The sequence below is a fragment of the Melanerpes formicivorus genome, unplaced genomic scaffold (genome assembly GCF_026170545.1).
Source record: "Melanerpes formicivorus ecotype bairdi unplaced genomic scaffold, bMelFor1.0.p_v2 SCAF_8, whole genome shotgun sequence".
Classification (NCBI taxonomy): Eukaryota; Metazoa; Chordata; class Aves; order Piciformes; family Picidae; genus Melanerpes; species Melanerpes formicivorus.
In genome coordinates this window covers 23,173,490-23,196,174 of record NW_027142360.1, presented here as the reverse complement: position 1 = coordinate 23,196,174, position 22,685 = coordinate 23,173,490, and the positions used below count along the sequence as shown (strand labels likewise).

Genomic DNA, 22,685 nt, shown 5'->3' with positions numbered 1-22,685 from the left:
GGGAGGCCTGGGAGGGGGCAGCAGAGCCTCCACACGCTCCCAAGGGGTGATGTGCCCCTTTCTGCAAGGAGCTGTTGTGGGGAGAGCTCTGGAGAAACAAAGAAGAATAAAGAAATCTCCTGCCCTTTGATGCTCCTGAACACACACCCACACCTGCAAAGGTAGGGAGGGGTCCTAACCACCCCAGGTCCATCCCCTGTGCTGGTGAATGCATAGAGAGGCTTCCAGAAAAGTTCTCAGAAGTGTTGCAAGGGTCAGGATGCACCTTACAGAGGGGTGCACATGGTCAGCCTGGTGCTGAGAGGACTGAGTCTGCTCAAGGGAGTCATAGGGAATGCTGTTGAGATGCTGCACTGGGCCTCAGTGAATATCTAACTGCACTCAGCAGATAGGGTGGCAGGAGAAGAAGGGGGAACCTTTGTGCAGCACATGGGTGGCCTGTCACTTCTGCCACTCAAGGTGCTGGGCTGAGTCACATTGGAGTACTGTTAGCTTTGCTGCTAAAAGAAGTTGTCTGAGAAAGGGAAGAGCTGATGCCCCAGCCCAGACTCTAACCCAACAAAACTCTCTGCATGCTAGCACTGTTTTATCAGGTGCTTTGTATTTCCAATGTGTTTTAAAAGCCTGTTGTGATTTCCTGGGATATTGATGTCAGTGATGTGGAAAAAGTAATTGGAGTCTCAAGGTGAAAAGAGAAGAAGCAGGGCCCTGCTAGATGGTGATGAAAGTTTATCCTCATCCTCACCAGCACCTCACTCATCCACTGTAGCTGTCTAGCTTGAGACATAACAATCCCCTGGGGTCCCTTGGCTTTTCAGCCTTGTTGAGCATCCACCACACAACATGAGATAAGGGCTGGCAAGGCCAAGGATGGTCCCAGAGAACGGAGTTGTGCTAGGAACATCAGAGCAGCACAAGGGCAGAAGGAAAGCAAGGTGTGTAGGGATGGATGGGCTTCATCTTGGGGCTATTCAGCCTGGAGAAGAGAAGGTTCTGGGGAGACCTTATGGCAGCCTTCTAGCACCTGAAATGGGCCTATGAGAAACCCTGGGGAGGGACTTTTTACAAGGGCTTGTAATGACAGAATGAGGGGCAGTAGATTTAAGCTGGAAGAGGCTAGATTTAGACTGGATTTGAGGAAGAAATTCTTTACAGTGAGACACTGGAACAGGCTGCCCAGGGAGGTCGTGGATGCTCCCTCCCTGGAGGTGTTCAAAGCTAGTTTGGACGAAGCCTTGAGCAACCTGGTCTAGCGGATGATCTTTAAGGTCCCTTCCAACCCAAACCGTTCTGTGATTCTATGATTCTCTGATCTTTGACTGAGGCTGAAGGAGAGGTTTTGGAGCAGGCATGCCAGCTAGTGATGTGACAAGAAAGGACAGGCTCTCTCTGACATGACAGACTCTGGAAATAGACACCAGTCCAGCATGGTTCTGATGCTAAACGACAGTGTCACAGATGAGGTGTCTTGTCTTTCAGATGGCTCAAGTCAGATGAGATAAATCCTTCAGTGAGACTCTTAGCTTACTTTTAAAATAACCAATAAGGTCCTAGCCCTTGACTGGGCAGAGAGAAGCTGTCAAGTAAATCCTAGATGCATCCGAGGAGCTTTCAATCTAGCAGAGAAGGAGCAAACACACTTAGCATTCCCACGTGTTTGAGGGCAGCCACACAGCTTTCAGAGGCTTGTGTGATAATTTCTGGGTGCAGGAAAGAGGACAGGGGCAGCATCGTGTTGGCATCGTCTCTTCCCTGCCACTAGAGCTTGTATACAAATGCATGAAGATTGATTGGGCTCTGCAGCTCCTGACAGCAGAAGTGATTACTGTGGGCAGGGACTTGCTTGTGTGGATATAAAGAAGTGCAGCCTGCTGGCAACAGACTCCACTCCCATCCCTGCTGCTCATTTCCATTCCTCCATCTGCTGCAGACAGGTTTCCAGGGGCTCCCCCTCCCCAACTTTCTCTGTAGGTAGAGTTGCTGGGGAAATCATCTCTACAACAGCCCTTTACTCCTCTTCTCTGAACCTTACCAGTTCAAATGTTTTCAGGCTGTTTCTTTTCAAAACACCCTCTCTGTTTTCCTGTTTCCCCAAAGAAATCTGTCTCTCTTCTCTTCAACAAAAGCAGACAAGTGGGGGAAAAATATGTCTCCGGTGTCACATGAAGCTGTTTTTTGGCTACAGAAAAAAACATGGCAGAAAGTCCCTAAAGGTCCCTATCATGTTCTTTCTTATCTCTCATGATTATTAGGCCATTCCTCCTTCTTCTCTCTCCTCCTTCCCCTTACAAAGCAAGTGGCATTTGCTTTGCAGAGATGTATATGTGCAGCTCCTTTGCAGAGCAACAGGTGCCAGCTTCGTGTCAGCGCTTGGCTGCCACCCCAAATGGATGACAAATTCTGCCCTGGGATCAAGTGCCCTGTTCCTCCCTGCCCTTGCCCAGGTTCTTCCTCCCCTGGTCCCAGGAGAGCCAGCACCGGCCTTTTGGGCCACATCGGCTGCCTCCCGATGCAGACCTGAACTGCACCAGAAGCCATGGGCTCCAAGCAGTAGCAGGAGTGCAGTCCCTGGGATCCCAAAGGGAAACCTATGGACTGTGTTACCTCTGACTGGATTACTCCCTATTCCAAGGCATCACTTAAAAACATCTCCAAAGTTTCTGACCCTATTTATGAGCTGGTGTAGCCATGGTAACTGTAGTTACACCAGAAATAGCTCACTTGGATGACAAAGAAGCACAAGTTTACAAGAAGAGTGACTTTTCCAGGGAATGGCTGAGCTCATGGGACTGGGGGAGGAAATCCCAGCTGAGGCGCAGGCTTGGGGATGGAGCGGATGAAGGTTGTGTCTGTCATGGGCCACAATGACTCTTTTGAAACATAGCTCTGTAAGCTGGTGCCAGGTGCTTGGGAGACATTGTGTCTCACTGACGGGGCTTTGTCACTCGTCACACAGCCATAACCTGACTGGAAATGAGCAGGGAATTTCCCAGGGATCTCCAGTTAACTTCAGCTTCCTTCCTGCAGACAGGCAGCCTACCAAGTACCTCTGAATTCCTGGCAAGAGAAGGACAGTGGTAGGACCTGGATTTGAAATGAGATTGTCTATTGGTCTTGTAGAAGGTCAGTGAGGTTGTCATGTCAACAGCAATTTTGGGGAGAAACTCAGTGGACCAAGGTTCCTCTAAAAGAAGATTTACACACTGTGACTCTCTTTCCCCAATGCCCATCCTGTTCCTAAGCTATCTGTAGTTTGTGCTAGTGAAAAAAAGAGAAGCAGATGTAGAGGACTGGGCTTTGCCTGGCACTGATATTTAGCTGTTCCAGTATGTGCAAATCTTTTCATCAAAGATGCAGAGAAGAAGGCATCCTTGTGGAGTTTCATCACTCTTCCTTCAGGACACCATGTACCACTATGCTGGTGTCAGGATTAAGTATCTATAACAGCCTGCAATAAACCAAGTGTGCTGACTTTGGGAATCTGTCTCTGCTGCTGGAGACAACAGCTGAGTGTCTCCAAGCTCAGCTTGCAAAAAAAAAAACCCAAACCCTGGTCTCTACTCTCATTTCCACTTGTGCTCTGGAGGCTGCAGAGATTTAAGGAAGCTGGCACACTTTAGTGCCAGGACACTAAAGAGATTTCCATGGTTAGCATGGAGAAAGGGGTCCTTTGAAGAACCATAAATCCAGCCATAAGGTCGGGCTGAACTATAAGCCACAGCCCTGTGTATGTCAGAAACTACGAGGCACTTGGGGCCATGACTAAATCCAGGAGCCAAATGGCCACCACCAAGGTTTCTCCAGGAAAAAGGAAATCTCTGCTTTTCTCATTCAGTGAAGGGTGCTTGATTTGTGCACGTCAGAACATCATTACAGGCCTCAGGCTTTCAGGCACCAATGAGCTAGGACATGTTGGAGCTTTTTATAGCGGATGATATAAAACCCCATGTAGCCTGTCATACACTTCATTAGTTGCCAGAGAGACACATTTTCTTCTGAGAGGAGGTTCTGGCCTTTCTTGGAACAGATAGGCAAGTCATACCATCTAATGCTCACAAGACTGGTATTCCTTGATTGGCATAAATAACAAGAGACCCAGAATGAATCATAGAATAGTTTGGCTTAGATGGGACCTTAAAGGCCATCTGGTTTTAACCCCTCTGCCATGGGCAGGGACACCTTCCACTAGACCAAGCTGCTCAAGGCATCATCCAGCCTGGCTTTGAACATCTCCAGGGAAGGGGCATCCATGACCTCCTTGGGGAGCCTGTTCCACTGTCTCACCACCCTCACCGGAAAGAATCTCCTTCTAATATCCAGTCTAAATCTACCTTCTTCCAGCTTAAATCCATTCCCACTTGTCCTGTCACTACAAGTCCTTGTAAAAGGTCCCTCCCCAGCTTTCTTGCAGGCCACTTTCAGGTACTGAAAGGATGCTTTAAGGTCTCCCTGGAGCCTTCTTTTCTCCAGGCTGAACAGCCCCAGCTCTCTCAGCCTGTCCCAATAGGGAAGGTGCTCCAGCATTTTTGTGGCCCTTGTCAGGACCTGCTCCAACAGTTTGATATCCTTCTTGTGATGGGGGAATCAGAACTTCCCATTTATTTATTTTCCCAGATTGCAAAACAGAGCTAACTTTTTACCATGCCTATTTGTAAATATGGAAGCTGATGGAAAGAAAGTTCATAGACCTGCAGATTGACACCCACCCAGCCAGCTGCTGTGGGGACTGTATCTGCTTGGCCATGCAGCACAAAAAGCTCTGTGCTTTACAACTGCTGTGTGATTCATTGTTTAAGAACAATCCCCCTGCTCATTGCAGAGTTGTCTCATGAGAAAGCAGTAACAGCAGTGAGCATCCTCTTTGTGTACTAACTTTGTTCAGTGACTGCATCCAGGCTGTTAGCAAGTGCTGCATTTCTCTCTTCCCTATTTTCATTCTGTCCACAGTAACAATACTTGGGTTTTTCCTTTATAAGATCATTTTCTCCTGAATTCCACTTACAGAATAAGCTCAATGTTAATATAGTGAACCACAACCTACCCCTTTCCCCGTTTTCTTTTTTCCCCAAAACTCAAATACAGGTAGTTAATCTTCCTATCTGTGTGACTGCCAGCAGGCAGACCATGTGGTTCCTCTTAAAAATACACCTGAATAACACTCTGCACTGTACTGTCTCAAGGGTTTTCCTGTACTGCCCCAAGGGTTTTCCTTAGGTTTGGCTTTTTCCATAGTCGATTCTTTTTGGATGAGTTATGTGGCAACGTAGCTGTGAGCAGTGATTAAATGGTCCACTAGCACTCCCTGAAAGTGATCACACATGGAACTAAACAGATAACTAAATACTGTCTTCTTTTAAAAACCCAAATATAAATCCACACAGAATCAGAGAATCACAGAATTTCAGGGGCTGGATGTGACCTCGAAGGATCATCCAGTCCAACCTCCATGCCAGAGCAGAATCCCCTAGACCAGATTGCACAGGAACAAAAGATAGAAGAGATTGCAAGAAGGGGTTTTTATTTAAATGGAGAACAGATAATTCCAGAGCTTTATTTGGTTTAAAACAGTGAAGCAAATAATTCAATATCATTGGCCTAAGAAGAAATTGTACACAAATCAGCTCCAGATGTCTTCTTTCCTGACAGCTCCTTTCCTTTTTTTCTCCCCCGAAAGATCAATTCTTTCTCCTTGGCAACCAGCAGCCCAATAAAGAAAAGCTCTTCTAAAACATTTTGGTAAAACCCTTTCTTTCTTCTTCTTAAGGGGACACATCTCTTGCTATGGCTTTCACACCACGCTGCAGACATACTCTCCTTTCCTCCTCCTGCCAGATAAAAGCACTGCTGTGCAATCTCATTCACTCCAGCCCTTTGCCACCATTATTATGATTTCCCTCCCACCCCACTATGTAACAGCTGAGGCTTTCAAACAGAAGTGATTGCTTCTGGGGAGCACCTTGCTCTCTCCTTGGGAACATTGAACTAATGGGCAGGGGAGGCAGCTCTCTCTGCTCCATTATCTTGTCTCTTGGGTGGCTGCTCACCTCCCCAGCACGTGGATGCTGAATGCTTTAGCTGCCATGCGATAGCAGATCCCTGATGGATCCCTGTGGATAACTGTGGAAGGGCAAAAGTCTGGGAATGAAAACACAGCTGATTTTTCTTTTTTTTTCTTCTAATTTTCTCCCTTTATTGCCCAGGTGTATTGCCAGGCACTAAGCCTTCTGATCCCCCCTCAGGATCTTGCAAATGCACAGGGTTTAGTATTTTAATGTTGGGGGTTTTTAATGCTCTTTCACTGGCAGTTTCCAACCTTTCTTTTCATTTAGCTCCTCTACACTCTTGCTTTGCACTGGAGGCATACACTTTTATAATATGAATTAGAGTCTCTTACTAGGAGGCCTCTAAGGATATTTCTGTGCCAAGAACCTGGAACAGCAGCCCACTTTTTTTGGGGGGTCCAATCAAGCATCATAAACACATCACAGACTAAGTGAACTGTTTAGTAGCTATCATTTCATACTGGGCATGCATACATTGCACTAAGGAGGTTCTGACAGTTTCATATATACAAAGACTTATTTGTGTGGTCCAGGGCTGACAGCACACTTAAAGTGCCATGCTGAAAGTTGTTTCTAGAAAAAAAAAGAAACAAAGAAAATGAAGGATGAGCAGAGAAAGCTAAAAAGGGGAAACTTTCCCCAGTGGCCAGCTGGGAAGGGCAGTAGTGGGGTCCCATAGGAACAGCATCCTCTTAGGGCTCTTTCCAGCACAGCAGGTGATGACAGTGAAAATTATGAGGATGCTGATTGCTTGCTGTGCTTTCCCTTAGCATTATGTGCTTTCCATCAGGACCCACTTGAACTCTCTGTTGGTTATTCCTGCTTGTGATTCTGTTAGCTCTGGCAGGAGAATGCTCATCACGTGCAAATGTTGCACATCCATTGCTCGCTGTGCTTCTGTGAATATACTCTCATGGATAATATGTACTGGGGATTTAAATAATAGCTGCTAGCTGTTTTGTTGAGCACCACGTTTGTTTTTCTCTTGCACGCACCAAAGTCCACAAAAGAAGAGATAAGGAAGGAGAGGGAGGAGGGGCAATTCTCACCTTAGTGCTTTTCACAAGAAGGCTGTGGGGGTTTTGCAGAGGCAGGGCTGTGAGAGCAATAACATGGGAACAGCCCAAGTGCCATAAAGGAAAAATGTTGCCACAGAGACGCCAGTAATTGCTGCCTCGTGGCTGCAGAGGGAGGTTATATAGCCGCAAGCAGCACGCCCGCAGCGCTGCTGAGGCTAAAACACCAGGGCACATAAGGCACCTAAGAGCTAGTGGGAGCCTGGACACAGCCTGACATGAAGCCATGCATTCCAGCCTAAAAGCAAGGTCTTTGTCGTGAGGAGTGTGTAGTACAGGCAAGGCAGGGAGCAGTTGGCAAGGGAGATTATCTAAGGCCAGCAGAGGAGGAGACGATGGCACAGCTCTCCTCTTAATTTAGTTCCAGCTTCAGCTCTGGCTGTTTTGGAGGAAAGTCACAATGCAAGGAGGAGTGCTTGGATAAATACCTCCTAACACCCTGCCTGGTGATCAGCTTAGGGCTGAGATTTGATTACACTTGCTGAGATTTGACTTTACATAACCACCTGCTTTCTGAGAGGTCCTAAAATAAGTCAGTCCTCTTTCAAAGCCATTTCTGGGGTGTGACTTCTCTAGGACACCATCTCCTGCAAGAAGCTGGCTCCTATTACAACATCCACTGAGGGATGGAGAGCAAAAGATGCTTTCCTTCATGATGGGCTCTGGAACCCCTGATTGTCAGTGGCAGAGACCTTTTTCCTGTCACTCAGCTGTGTCCTCCTACTCTCCTCCTTCAGCCTACTTAGCTCTCCTTCTCCTTTGCTGTGCTGCTCTGTCCATCCTCAGCCTTCCTCAGGCTAGCCTCTGGTGGAAACTGGCTCTGTTTTGCCTGTACTCTCACATCCTCAACCAAATCCTTTTCCTTTCTCTGTCTTGCTGTTTCACCCTTGTTCACCTAGGGAAGTTGAGTCATCCAGAAGTGACATGTGAAGGCTTATGTGCACCTTCAGGCTGGAGATGGGAGTTATGGGATTAGCACATTAACTGGCCTGAAAGCTTCTTAGACAAGCATTAGGTCTCCAATCTTCCCTCCATCTCTCAAGGAAATCTCTTCTGAAGGAGCTGGAGAGATGGAGCACTCAGTCACGTTTCCTGGGGTCAGATCTTTTTCCAGCTGAGGGCCCTCATGTCCTGTGTCTGGGTGGTTTGAAGGGTTTGTCATGGGAGCAGGAAGTAGGAAACCCAGCTAAATCCTTACCAGGGGATCTGTGGTTGTACCTCAAAGTACCTTCTTCCTCCTTGCTGAATACTGGCTCCCTTGCCTGACACTGTGTTTAGCTCCCATCCCTTTCTTCCCTTCCCACCTCATGAGCTGTACACTTCTTTGTAGTGCCTCAGGAGATGTGACTGGCATTGAGTAGGAAGAAGGTGGGCACTATGGGTGCTGGGCACATCAGAATCAACCTTAGGATGCTGCCTTTTGATGGAAATCATGGGCCACCTTGTGCCTGTGCAATGAATTCATGCTTCAATGGCTGCATCCTTAACCTGCTTAACTGGGATGCAGAGGAGGCAGTCCTGGGTTTACCAAGGAGTTGAGTGGCACCTTGTGATGCAGAGAGTGCCCTCCTGGTAGGGCAGGCAAAGGCCTCTTATCTGAGCTCCCTGACCTGTCACCTTTCCCCATTCTCATCACCTCGTGACTGCGTTGGGCTGGGATTACCTCCTCCCATTTCTAGAGGAGAAAGCATCTCTGCAAGTAGTGAGGGACACCATCTGGGGACATCTGTGTGGGGGACATGCATAGTTAAAATTGACACCTTGCAGCAGCTGTTGATGTGAATTTGCTGCACCATGAGGTTGTCTTCTCAGCTTATCACCTGTAGTCTGCCTGCAGAGTGCAAAAGGCTAAAAGGGGAGGCAAAGCTCGTGACAGTGACAGGATTCAGCATCATTACTCATTAGAGAAAAATCTAAGCTGGTAACATGATGTGCTGAATTCCATGCAAATGCAAATGAGTAGCTGGAAATCAAATCACTTTACAAAGGCAGTACTAGAAAAATATTACACTATTTAGCCTCTGAACAATTGCAAAAATGGCTTCCTTACCCAGACTAAAATCTCATTTTATTTCTACCTTCAGAGCTTCCAGCCTGGGAAATGTCAGTTCCAAATGATACAGCTCTGGGAATGAAGAGTAGGTGAAAATAAGTGATTCCAACAGGTGAGGATTTCCTGTAGCAATCACTTGTCAAGGCCATAAAATAGTTCCTTTCCTCAAATGCTGCCACCTCTCCTGCAGGAGATGGAGAAAGCATTTAGCAGCATGCAGCAGCAGCCTAAAACATTACAATCCAGAAATGCTGGCAGCAATCCAAACTCAAATAAATAATTAAATATAAATGCCATGCTTTGTTGGTTTTTTTCCCCCCCCTCACAGTTTTTAAGACATCTCAAGATTTGTTTGGCCCAGTAAGGTGCTACAGGAGGTGTATGACTGTTGAGAGTGAAGGCTGTGTTGTTGGAGGATGTGCATTTAAAAAATTGCATAAGCTTTTGACTATTTACTTGAAATAATTTTAGACACAACTAATTGTACCACTGTGATCCACCTCGTGAGGTTCAACAGGGCCAAGTGCAAGGTCCTTGACGTGGATAGGGGAAAGCCCCAGTATCAATACAGGCTGGGGGATGATAGGATAGAGAGCAGCCCTACAGAGAGGGGCTCAGGGTCTTGGTGAATGAAAAGCTGGACATGAGCCCACAATGTGCACCTGCAGACCAGAAGGCCAGCTGTTCCTGGGCTGCTTCAAAAGGAGTGTGGCCAGCAGCTTGAGGGAGGTGATTCTGCTGCTCTACTCCGCTCTGCTGAGAATCCACCTGCAATGCTGTGTTCTGCTTTAGTGCCCTCAGCACAGGAAGGACATGAATCTGTTGGAGAGTGCCCGGAGGAGGGTCACAAACAATGATCAGAGGGATGGAACGCCTCTTCTATGAAGACAGGCTGAGAAGGTTTGGGTTACTCAGCCTGGAGAAGGCTCCAGGAAGACCTTATTGCAGCCTTTCAGTACATAAAAGAGGGGCTATAAGAAAGATGGTGACAATCTTTTTAGCAGGCCCTGTTGCAATAGGCCAGGGGATAACAGACAAAGTAAAAAAGGGTAGATTCCATCTGAGCTAGTCTGGCAATTTTATTTTTGGGGGTAATTTCAACCCACCAGAACTAGACAGAAAGGAACACGTTTTTGACAATGAGGGTGGTGAAGCACTGGCCCAGGGTGCCCAGAGAGGTGGTAGATGCCCCATCCCTGGAATCATTCAAGCTCAGGTTGGATGTGGTTCTGGCAATCTGATCTAGTTGAAGATGCCCCTGCTCACTGCAGGGGACTTGGACTCGATGACCCTTAAAGGTCTCTTCCAACCCAAAGCATTCCATGATTCTGATTCTCTCAGAGAGGTCAAAGTAATTAAGACCCAATCATAATATTTTACATAGAAAATATTATTTCCCATCTAAGAACACATTAGAAATATTACCATTTCCCTTGCAAGGAAGCAGGTGCACTCTAGCTGTTGTCCTTGCCTCCTCCTGTCACAGACATCAGAACTGGCTGGGGTTGGACACCATCTGCCAAGAGATGATCTTCATTGCGTAGAATCAGTTTGTCAGAGATGAAATACTCAGTGGTAGGGATTTGCTTTTAGTGATGTTCTGCTTCAGCATGGTTCAGAACTTGCCTTTCTTCCAGCAGATCAGTGACGTTGGCTCCCCAGTGGGATGCTGGATATGCCGAACACAGGATGGTGCCGAGCTCCCATCTGCTCGACATGGTGCATATCCAGTGTCTGCAGCTCCTTCTCACCCCTTGTACTGACAGGAAGATGAAGCACAGAGCTGTGACATGATTTGCCCACAATTACATCCTGGCTAATTTCTAATTTAGGAGTAAAATCTGTTTCTCCTGCATGCCAGGCAGACGTGCCAATACAGGCTGAGTGCACACACCTATGGCGGCACAGAGCTATACATCTCTATACCTCTGTGCACATTTGTTGCTATATTACTCACACATTTAGAAACACAGAGACACAGGCAGCTTGGTATTAATCTAGAATTAAAAATAACAAAGTAAAAAAATTAAAAAGAGAGAAAGCTAAACCAAACCATCCCCCAGCAAAGATGTTCCTAATAGCACTGGAGTTACGATTTCACGATTTCTCTGTACACAGCCACCAAACCCCAGGAAATCTCAAGCCAAGCCAAGCAAACCATAACCTCAATCCACACACTTTCCCCACTCAAAAGGGTGTTCTGGTCTCCCAGTACAAATGAGGAAGTCTACTGAAATTGGAGAGTTAGTACTGACAGCACAGGGATAGAGAAAAGAGGGGACAAGATTCAAGGGGCTACTGACCAGTTCCTGAAAGCTCCCCATAACGAACACAGCCAACTCTTCACACCTCTTCCAGGGTCACCATTAATAACTTGAGCCACCACACCATGGCAGTGTCATTGAAGGAATTTATTCTGTCCTTTCCCCTTCCCTATCCTACACAGCTCCTTCCCTGGGTGCCAGCACAAGGGTTGAGGAGTATTTGGCCATAATGAACAAGAATTGGGAAACCTATCTAGGTTTAAAACTCACTGGCAAATACTTCTGCATTTGCTTACATGTTTTTTGCCAGGTATTTTTTAAACTCAGCTCAGTGCTGCATTCAGCTCAGTTCTTTTGTGCTGGCCCACAGGGAGGGTAAGCGTAGGAGTGAAAAAGAGCAGCAGAGAATGAAGTAATTTATCTTGGTGGTGAAACTATTTCATGGAAGCTTAAAATGTCTCTGAGGCTACAGGTCTTGCTAAGTGGAAGTCCACTGCCAGCCAGACATTGCTCTGTGTCTTGAAAGGACATAGAACTGCTGGAGCAGGTCCAGAGGAGGGCTACAAAGATGATCAGAGGGCTGGAGTATTGCCCTATGGCAACAGGCTGAGAGAGCTGGAGCTGTTCAGCCTGGAGAAAAGAAGGCTCCAGGGAGTCCTTAAAGCATCCTTTCAGTACCTGAAAGTGGCCTACAAGAAAGCTAGGGAGGGACTTTATACAAGGACTTGTAGTGACAGGACAAGGAGGAATGGATTTAAGCTGGAAGAAGGTAGATTTAGACTGGGTATTAGAAGGAGATTCTTTCCGGTGAGGGTGGTGAGACAGTGGGACAGGCTGCCCAAGGAGGTCATGGATGCCCCTTCCCTGGAGGTGTTCAAAGCCAGGCTGGATGATGCCTTGAGCAACCTGGTTTAGTGGAAGGTGTCCCTGCCCATGGCAGAGGGGTTGGATCTAGATGATCTTTAAGTCCCCTTCTAACCCAAATGCATCTATGAAATACATGAGATGAGAATAAAAAATGAAAGCAAGGCTAGGCTGGGAAAACCAGTCCTCTCTTCTGAGATCTGTCAATCCCTGAAGGACAGCTCTCACACCCAGTTCTTTGCAACCTCTAAAAATGTGTGTCTGATACACGCTTTTAATGGATACGTGGATCTGGGTCTGTGAATTTAAGCCCATAGACTTTCTTGGCTTATTTTGTTTCTGCAAATGCACTAAGAGCAGTTTATCAGTCGGTGCAGATCCAGATTTGCTGGTTGCAAACCCATAATCTAATTTGTTGTGCGCTGAGGACCGTGCGTGCGATGGATTTGTGTGACTGAAGAACTAAGCAGGCACTCCGTGAGTGGAAAGGAAAAGAGACTATCTGCTGATTATTTCAGAAAGGAAGTGGTGTAAAAATCTTTCTGATCATTTTAAGCCATCTCTGGGAAATAGGAGCTTGGTCTTCTCGAGTTAGCTCGTGTGAAAATGGCTGCGATTTGGGCGCAATTAGCTGGTTAAGTGCAGCAGGTAGCCTGCTCTAACCAGGAAAAATGGAGTTCATCAGCAGTGACCTCTATTTGCACACCCCAGCATATGAAGGAATAGACTCAGTCTAATTCTCCACTTATTTTAATGAGTATAAATCAGGGCCAGTTTTTGAAACCAACCTTAATTACACCGGGAAAATAAACAAAATACAAACCACGGCTGAAAATCAAAGGACCACCACGACAGACCCCAATCTCTGTCTGCCTCAGCTGCCGGGCACTGGGGGGGGGGGGCTTCCGTGTCCCTGGCCGGGCTCAGCTCCGCAGACAAAGCCCCTGCGCACCTCTGCGCAAAAAGAGCGCAGCGGAGGGCGGGCGGGCGCGCAGACAAAGCGGGGCCGGCAGCTGCAGCATGCGGGGCCGCGCAGGGCTTCCTCTGCGAGTGGGCTGCTGCTGGTAATTTTTTTTCCCTTTTTTTTTTTTTTCTCTTTCTGTCGCGTGTGTGAGTATTTTTTTTTTTTTCTCTCTCTCTCTCTCTCTTCACCAACTTCCTTCCTGCTCCAACTGCCGAAGCTCACAGCTGAGCGCTGAGAGCGGAGGAGGACCCCGGCCGCAGGCGCTGCTCAGCCGGTGAGTAGAGCCCAGGCGAGGGGATGGGCGACGGGGAAGAGGGCAGGGGGACAGGAGCCGGCTCGCCCCCGACTCGCTCTCGCTTGTCGCCGCGCAACTTTGCGCCTTTGTTCCCTGCGATTAGCTGCGTTACCTTGCCTTGCCCGGGGACACGGGCAGGGCCCTGCCAGCATCCGAGGGGAAGCCCTCGGCAGCCCCCGGGATGGCCGGAGGGCCCCTGGAGGTGATGGGTTGGGGTGTGTGTGTATCCCTGCGGGGTGCTACCCGGCGGTCCCCGGGCAATAGGCTCCCGTTTTTGCGTTCGCACCCCGTGGGGGCGGGATGTGGGGATGAGAGCCGAGGGCACTGAGGAGGCCAGGGTGTTACTCCCCCATGGTGGAAAGTCGCTTCCTCCCTGCCAAACCCGCTTCCTGGAGATAAGCCCTCGATCGGGAGGGTGCTATGGGGGAATGATGCACAGAGGAAGGGCAAATAAAATGCTGCTCTTGTGACATGCCCTTTTGTGCCCCGTGGCAGCATGGTGGGGGGGGCGCGAAGAGGTGCCCACCGTCGACCTCATCTACTGCCCTTCCTACCCCCTCCTGTTGCAAGGTGCAAGGGCAGCCCTTCACCCCCAACACTGGCAAAGCCCAGCTGAGAGATGCGTGCACCCTGCGTGATTGCTCCTTTGCCTCCTGCAACCATCTCTCTGTCTGGCAGGGGGTCCCTAGCACTGCCTCTGCCCCTCGCTTTGCTGCTTCGTAGATGCCACCATGCCTCAGAGGTGCAGGTGATGCACAATGGTGGATTGGTGCTGCAGGAAAGCAAGAAAAATGTGATGAGGCAGGGCACAAATCACCTAAACTTCTTGTTTAGAGCACTTGGATGGTTAATTTCTAATTATTTTTTTTTTTTAAGGGTGCTTATGGCCTGGAGGTTGTAGGAGATTTTCACCTTAGCCTAGCCCTTGGCTTAAGACCCTCAGGGATGCTGACAGTTGGGCACCGACATGCTCACTCTGGGGAAGCACCTGTGCCCAGTAGTGTGTCTCAGCTTGCAGAGGGGACCAGTCCCAGAGCTGGAGGGAGTAGAGGCAAGGGCAGCAGAGATTTGAGCTTTTCTCTTGGTCACTTCCTGCCTGGGAATTTGGCAGGTAGGCAGAACCTGGGGAGAAAGGCTAGAATTGGGTCTGATCAGTGCCATCCTGAGATGTGTGTGAGTTGGGGATCAGTCCAGACAGCCTGGCTGATCCTATTCTCCTCAGACTCTTGCTTTTGGCATAGCAGGCTGCCTGTCCACCTCTCTGGGAGGCTTTCAGAGCCTAAACGCATCCCTTCCTCAAGTGAGCTACCCTCACAGGCTGGCAGGGAGTCTCTGCGGCATTTGTGATGCATAGGGAGGGTCTAAGGGATGTGAAACAACCTGCTGGACCAACCCTGACACTGTGTGTGGCCAGAGATCTCTTTCTCCATCTCCTGGATCTCTCCCTCTCTTATGATAAACCACAAACCCCTCTGTGGAGGATGGGGGCAGGCAGGCAGTTCTGCTCTGTGGTTGCAGTGGTGGTAGATGAAATCCAGTATCACAAGAGAGCTTGGGAGAGTGGAAATGACTCACATCTGCAGCAGGAGCCCAAGTGGAAGACAAGACCTGATGGTGCCTGCACTGCTCATTGTGTCCTCTTCCTCTACCACGTGTGGGCTGGAACTGAGGGGACTCTGAAGCTTTGTAAGGTGACTGTGCTGGGGCTGCAGGGCAGTGGGACGTGCGCAATTACTGCTTTCATGAGGGAGCATCTGGTTTCCTTCCTTGTGAGGACAAGCACAAGGGCCTTTCACATGGTACCTAGGCCCCCAGCACTCCTAGGGTTGAGCATGAACTCAGTCAAGGTTATTGAGCTGCTGGGACTTGCTTTCTTTCCTGCCCATTTCAGTTGGATTTCACCTTTTATTTTCCAGCTGCCTGCTCTACTCTAGTTCCTGACTCACCACAAAGTGCCATTGCCAAGTAGTCTTGCATCAGGGCTGTTGCATATTAGCATGCCCAGCTGAGTCTTCTTGTTCCTGTGCTGTTTGGTCCTTCTCTGTCCCTTTGTAACTGGTCAATATGTCCCTCCTTGGTTTTTATTTTTTTCCCAGTGAAATTGCTCTGCATATTTACTCATTGTTGCCTGATTCCACTTGCTGATTCACCCTGAACTGTTGTGTGTGTATATATATATATAGATATTAATTTCCTTTTTGTTTTAATGAGTGAAAAAACTATCCTGCTTGTTCCCAATTTAACTTTTGGGAGCAGATACGAATGTTAAGAGCACAGCTGCAGAGAGGGATGAAGGGCTTGCTGAGAAAATTGCAGCTAAGCAGGCAAAAGTGGAATTTTTAGCAGGGATAGCCCCTGAGAAGGAGTTAATGCAAGAGGAGGCTGAAGTGAACTGAATGATCTGTTTAGCTTGATAAAATCTCCTTGCTGGCAAATGGCAGGGAATGGCTTGGCCATTTAGGATAATCATTGGTGCACTAGGGCATTAGGACAACCATTGCTGCTGCACTAGGGCACTGCTCTGCTTTCCAGCCTTTCTTTGAAGACTGGGAAGGTGGTTAGGACTGTGCAGCTGGCTCTGTGATGCACCTGACTAAGGGCCCTGGCACAGCACTGTTCACCTCTCCTGCCTTTGTTGCCTGCTCCCCATTCCCTGCCCTCCACTTGGCTGCCAATAGGTTGATCTCTTCCTGCTCTGGCTCCCATTTGGGATGCTACCCAAGCAGCTTCATTGCCCTCCTGTGCTCAGCATTCTGTCCCAGCCGTGCTGGCTGGGTGGCTGCAGGCTCCAGCTCTCTGGCCTTTCCAAGAAGCCCTGCTGATGCAGCACAGGTAGTCAGGGCTGGTCTTCAGCCAGGCTGGATGCAGCCACTGTCACACTTCCTTCTTCTGTGGAAAGGAAACCAGAGTGTGTGAAGTGAGCTTGTCCTGGGAATGCCAGCAGATAGGCTGTAGCAGGTATGTTTCCTTGAGGGCTTCAGCTAACTTAGAATCATAGAATTTTACAATCACCTGTCTGGAAAAGACCTTAAGATCGTGGAGTCCAACCATGACCTAATATCTCCACGTACATATTAAGGCAATTGCTGCAATAGAGTCATAGAATGGTTTGGGGTTGAAGGGACCTTAAAGATCATCTAGTTCCAACCCTGCCAGCTGTTTGGCCCTTACATGAAATGCTGCCTGACCATGGCTTTTAACCCATTACTTGAGAGCGAATGAAACCTCTGGCCCTGGCTTTGTGCATGTGAGGTGTCCCTGCCCATGGCAGGGGCCTTGGAACTAGATGTTCACTGAGGTCCCTTCCAACCCTAACAATTCTGTGTTTCTGTGTCTGCATGTGGCAGTGCCTCTTTGTGCAGAATAGCTGGTGAGTGCTGAACTGTTCCGTGGTGGCTTGTAATTGCAGGCTTGCCAGCCAGCAACCGTGCTGCAGAGTGGTTGTAAATCATTCTGGCTCCAGCCTTCACTCCCGCACCTCCTCCCCGGGAGGGAAGGATGGTGATGGTCTGCGTGTGCGCGTGGTGCCTGCAGGGAGAGGAGTGGGGGCAGGGGGGGTTGTGTTCCAGTCAGAACGTCGGCAGGGCCGAGTCGGGATTGCAGCCGGGTGCCAGCGCCATTTGTCTGTAAGGCTCCCACTTTGCTCGGTGCGGGGTGGGTGCCTGTCTGCCTGCCTGCCGGGGGGCGCTGAGCCACGCTGTGCCCGGAGCGAGCGTCCCTTGGGACTCTACCTCCCTTCAGAGCCATCCCACTGACTGTCACCTCCTCTGTTACCCAGACGAAGCGACCATGACTGAGAAAACCCAAGAGCCTCATGTGGAGGAAGATGATGATGAGCTGGATGGGAAACTCAACTACAAGCCTCCTCCCCAGAAAACACTGCAAGAGCTGCAAGAGTTGGATAAGGATGATGAAAGCCTTGCTAAGTACAAGAAGTCCCTGCTGGGAGATGGACCTGTGGTAGTAGGTAGGCTGAGGCACGCTGATAGGGAGGGACTGGGGAGATGCATCACAGCAGGGTGATGTGGGGATGGGGCAAGGTGGCCTTACAGAAGAGGGAGCTTGTTTGGCTGGGGACGTGCACTGCTTTTGCTGGAGGACTGGGGATGAGCAGGTGGGGAGATGCATGTAAAGGAAGCAGGGAAGATGCTTTGAGCATTAGGTGTAAGGTTACTCATGAGTGCTGTCATTGGGAAGGGACTTGTGGTGGGAGGTGTGTGGGCCTTGGAGGACTGCTGGGGGGTTAGAAACATGAGCCTGTGCTGAAAGGGGGTCTTGCAGCTCAGAATGATATTAAGAGGGGAGTCTACTGTAGTGGAAAGTTCTCTTCTAGGTATTGGGATGGAGGCTGGAGCAGTCCACGTTGAAGGGTTGGGATAGATGTGTGGTCCTGTTGTACTAAGGGAAGCCTGCCATTACTGGGTGCTTCATGAAGTGTAGTTTTTGTGTGGAAAAGCACCCAGGCACCCCCATTTCTTCAGTGTTGTTCCTCTCCCCCTGCACTCAATTCTGCAAGCTGACAGCTTCCCCTGACTTTTCTACCTGCAGACCCAACAGCTCCCAATGTGGTGGTCACCCGACTTACCCTGGTATGTGACTCTGCTCCAGGACCAATCACTATGGACCTTACAGGTAGGTACAGACTCTGTCCTTGGACACAAAAGTGAAAAAGCAAAGGCCCTGGCATGCTTCAAATGGAAAGGGAATTTGTCCTTGGGATGCTGTAGTGGGGTTTAGGGGAGCTCTGAGGGCATCTTAATCTTGTTTCTTATTTTAAGGTATACATATATGAAAAAGAAAATGTGACAAAGGAAAATGTTGAGGGTCTTTTTCTTCATCTAGACTGTCCTAGGAGTTCCTGCCTTATTTCTTACTTCCTTTCAGTGAGACCTCATGAGCACAAGAGATGTGCATGTGTCTAGGTAATGGGCTGTTCTGAAACTTCAGAATCAGGCAACACCACAGTTCCGGTTCCCGGGGGCATGGGAAGAGAACCAGGCTTCACCTTATATGGGCTTTTCTGCAGAGAGAGGAAGCTGGGCCCAGAGAAGCAGAGAGGCTTCCTGTTCAACCAAAACCATGCAGAGCCCTGCAGAGCCCCAGGCAGCCTCACAGTGCAGGCAGGAGCTGTGGAACATGCTCTGCTCACCCAAAGCCAGAGCTGGGCATGGGTGAAGCACACACATGCTCCTGCAGCTGCCTGCCAGTCAGTCTCTGTGTGTGCTCTCACTATGCAACTGCTTATACAGACCTCTGGTTACTTGTTTTGCATCCTCCAAAGGGATGCTTATCTCTGACCCCATCCCACCACATGTGGTCTCATCTCACTGTCACACCTCTAGGTAACTGCTTCGTCCTCTCCTTACAGGTGACCTTGAAGCACTGAAGAAAGAGACCTTTGTATTAAAGGAAGGAGTGGAATACAGAGTTAAGATCCACTTCAGAGTGAGTTGTTTTCCTGCTTGTTGCTTCACATCAGGTGCTGAGGCCAGCCAGCAGCAGTCTGTCAGACAACAGCATGCCTGCCCAAAATCTGGGACCTTGTAAAGCTTCCTTAGCTTCAGGTGTCATTCTAGCCCACAAAGGACAAAGTATTTCCAGGGAATTGCTTCTGCTTGCTCACTTTCTGGAAGAAATTGCTCTCTGTTCACCCACAGTGGTGAACAACAGGTGATGTGGAAGCCAGATGGGTGGTTTTGGCTAGAGTTTGGCTTGGAGAAAATCTTCACTTCACACAAAGTAGAAATGGACAGGGAGGTGAAGAGAAGAGATAATGGCTTTCCATAAAGTGCTGGTTCAGTCAGCATTGCTGGGCTTCATGTGTGCATAAAAAAGATTTAATGCTGTAGCATTTGGCTGAAGGTACTCAGGCTCATCTGGGTCATGCTCTACCCCCTTTCCCATTGACCAGTGTCTCAGCCATTTCTTCTGTTTCCAGCTGAAAATGAAACTTGGTCACACTGCAGTGTGGCATCCAGCACTGCAGTGACCATCTCCACACATCTACTGCAGGCAAAGCTGGCTTTGGCAGAGGAGGCAAAAAGGCTGGAGGATAGTTCCCCTGAAATGGAGCAAGCAAAGTGTTAGGGTTTTGAGTTCTGCAGAAAAGATTTCTGTTCTTCTTTGAGGCTTGCTCACTGCCTCAGAGATGACTTTATCCCCAGAGACATCTCCAACTCTCCTTTGTGCTATAAAATATTTCCATCTGTATCTGAGCCCTGTAGTTGGGAGATGCCTGGAGCCAGAAAAGTTATTCTAACTCCTTCCCTCAGTCTCAAGGCTGCTAAGAGCTGGCACCATGTGAATTTTCCCCTGGTATGTAAAAAGATCTGCCTGTCTTGTTTCCAGATTAAGCAGTGCTGCTAGGAAGCAGTGTATGCTGGATCAGGACAAAAAGGGATACATCCAAGATATCCAGAGAAGATCTGAGGAAAGATTATGGACAGACTGTGTCCCTCTGTCTCTTGAGGGGAAACTTGTCAGCTCCACACAGAGCTTGGGAGTGCTTGGCTACTCTTGCCCACCAGTTTGTGTTGGAGAGGTGGCTCTAGTCACCCATGTCCCATTTTCAATATAGAAATTATCAGCTGGGAGCTCTCTGCTTCGCTTTTTGTCCTTATCAGCCCATCTTGCAAAGCTGACTGATGTCAGCTTCAAAGTTAGGGAAAGGATGGGGAAGTACAAGAGATGCAGTGGTCTCTGGGTGCCTATGGAGAAGTCACATTAGAACTTGCCACGATGTGTCCTGTGCTGAGCCTTTGGGAGCAGTGGTGTGGGGAGCCAGGATAGGTATGTAAGATGGATATGAGAAGAGAGAAAATGAGCAGAAAGAGAAGCAAACCCTTTCCCTTGACGCTTCTCATTGCCTCTTGCAGGTGAACAGGGACATTGTGTCAGGACTGAAATACGTGCAGCACACCTACCGGACAGGGGTGAAGGGTGAGTAAAAGCCCTTTATGCCCTGCACACCAGTGCCTACCACTGTGATCCTGCAGCTCTGGGCTGGGATAGACCCTCCCTTGGTTCCAAGAACCTCCCTGTGTTGCCATACAGGAGGCGAGACTTCTCACAGAGTGCATTAACTTGTGCTCTGCATTACCCAGGCCAAATGCTTCCTGTTCCTGTGTGAACTCAGTGTGAGCCAGCTCTGGTATGTGTATGCTACACCACTGTTTGCAGCAGCAAAGTCCCCAGAGACACTGCTTAAGACAGTGCTTGCCACAGATTTCCTCTCCATATAGAGCTCTTCACCTCCTCCCTGCCCCCTGTAGAGTGGCTCCGCCTGTGTGGAGCTTCTCACCTTCTGAAAGCTCTTCTAGGTGCACTTGGTAAAATCCAGAGCAGCTCTGCAGATTTCCTTGCTGTCTGCAGAGCCCTGTGATTGCCCATGGCCTCTCCTCTTTGTGCAGTGCTGCTCTGCCTGGGGACAAGGCAGAGGACAACCCCATTTTGCACACACACATCCCACATGCGTTTTTGCATGCAACCACTTCTAAGGCTCCAGCATCCTGTTCAGCACACATAAGTGGTGTCTTCTCACCAGAGAAAGTAACATGGGATCAAGAGAGGTCTTGCTGGATGTACCCACTCCCTTCTAGCAGCACATACATAGGAGAGGGCACAGACTGAGTTGCCTGTCCATCTGCCCATCCATCCTTTTATCCTTCCCTCTGTCCTTGTGCATCACCACTGCACCCTTTCCACTGTTTCCCTTGCTGACATGGACTGTCCCTCTCTCTCCCCATTAGATCCTTTCTGCCTGTGATCTGTGCTTATGCTCGTGGCTTTTTCTCTCCTTTATCATTCCCCACCTGAGAGGGTCATCCCTTGTGGGTTGTTTTCTCGTAGTGGACAAAGCCACATTCATGGTTGGCAGTTATGGACCACGGCCAGAGGAGTACGAGTTCCTGACGCCTGTTGAGGAGGCTCCTAAGGGCATGCTGGCTCGAGGCACCTATCACAACAAGTCCTTCTTCACGGATGATGACAAGCATGACCATCTCACCTGGGAGTGGAACCTGTCCATCAAGAAGGAATGGACAGAATGAGTGAATCCAGTTTGCCTTCCCCCTTCCTATCCCCTTGCCTCCTGCACCAGTCTCCAGGTGGGCCATGCCCACCATGCTGCTCCTTCCTGCCACTGTGGCTGGCCACAGCCCTGGCAGCCCTTCCCATGGGCACTGGGGCTCTGTGCCAGCCTCAGTTGATGCATAGGCCTGCAGGTGGCCTTTGCTGCTTCTGATACACTGAAAATACCCCACTCGTTCTCACCATCGCCCCGTCACGATACTTAATGGGTGAAACTGGGAAGCATCTTCCTCCCTCTCTCCCAATCCTTCCTCTCGCTGCCTCCATTTCTCCTGTACCAACTCCGGTCCCGGAAGTGCCTTTTCTAGGAAATAAGATCACCTGGCAGGGTGGACTGGCCCCTGGAAAATCCCTATCTGAGTTACATTTGCCATGTACTCTGACTCATTGTAAATGGTACTTACCTCCCATGATGGTCTCCTGGTTTGTATCTGGTGCCCTACCCTGTTAAAATCCATCCTTGTGCAGGCAAAACCAGGCAGGGGGAATGCAGCTAGATGCTGCAAGAATACTTCAGTGTCCCAAGAATAAAACCAGTTTCTTTCTTCTTTTCTGCATGAGTGTCACATTCTTTTCCAGAGTATGTTTTTCATTGAGATGTCTGTGGAGAATGCATTATAGGGAGGCTTAAGAGCATGTCTCAGCAGGGAAAGAGCTCTTCTCCTTCAAAACATCAGCCTGACTCTCTAGGTAAATCATTCCAGAGCTGCTTCCTTCAGAATCTTTCTCTGGCCCATGATAGGAGTAGACAGACCCCACCTCTTATGCCTGGTGGCAGTTGAATGAGCCCAGGGAGCTACAACATGGCCTTCTCATGTTTAATACTTGGCACAGGAACTCTTCCCCATAGCCAGAGCTAATGCAAGAGCAGCATGTCCCAGTAGCTGCCTCTCTGGCCAAGCAAGAGGAAACATCAGGCTCTGGGACCCTGCTCTTGGAGAAGTGCAGTGGCTTCTTCTGCATGGAGGGATGTTCTTAACCAGCTGAAGAGCCAGGTCCCACAGGTGCAGAGAAGCTAA

At 49.0% G+C, this 22,685-nt stretch overlaps 1 protein-coding gene across 3 annotated transcripts; it reads left to right on the top strand.

Annotated features, from left to right (window-relative positions):
* Positions 1 to 74: 74 nt before the first annotated feature.
* On the top strand, positions 75 to 22,214 carry ARHGDIB (Rho GDP dissociation inhibitor beta). Of its 3 annotated transcripts, XM_068142700.1 has the most exons (7): positions 75 to 161; positions 13,501 to 13,557; positions 17,357 to 17,545; positions 18,127 to 18,210; positions 18,947 to 19,023; positions 20,454 to 20,517; positions 21,427 to 22,214. In XM_068142700.1, the coding sequence occupies exons 3-7, from the start codon at positions 17,368 to 17,370 to the stop codon at positions 21,624 to 21,626; spliced, it is 603 nt and encodes a 200-aa protein (XP_067998801.1). In that variant the 5' UTR covers positions 75 to 161; positions 13,501 to 13,557; positions 17,357 to 17,367; the 3' UTR covers positions 21,627 to 22,214. The 3 variants fall into 3 exon arrangements, with proteins under 3 accessions (XP_067998801.1, XP_067998800.1, XP_067998802.1); XM_068142699.1 differs by lacking the exon at positions 75 to 161 and having other exon boundaries at positions 13,448 to 13,557; XM_068142701.1 differs by lacking the exons at positions 75 to 161; positions 13,501 to 13,557 and adding an exon at positions 17,137 to 17,204.
* Positions 22,215 to 22,685: the final 471 nt, after the last annotated feature.

Coding starts and splice junctions, on each gene's coding strand:
- ARHGDIB (XM_068142700.1), top strand. CDS start 17,368: ATGACTGAGAAAACCCAAGAGCCTCATGTGGAGGAAGATGATGATGAG. Junction 19,024..20,453: donor GAGTTAAGATCCACTTCAGA/GTGAGTTGTTTT, acceptor TGCCTCTTGCAG/GTGAACAGGGACATTGTGTC. Junction 20,518..21,426: donor CTACCGGACAGGGGTGAAGG/GTGAGTAAAAGC, acceptor GTTTTCTCGTAG/TGGACAAAGCCACATTCATG.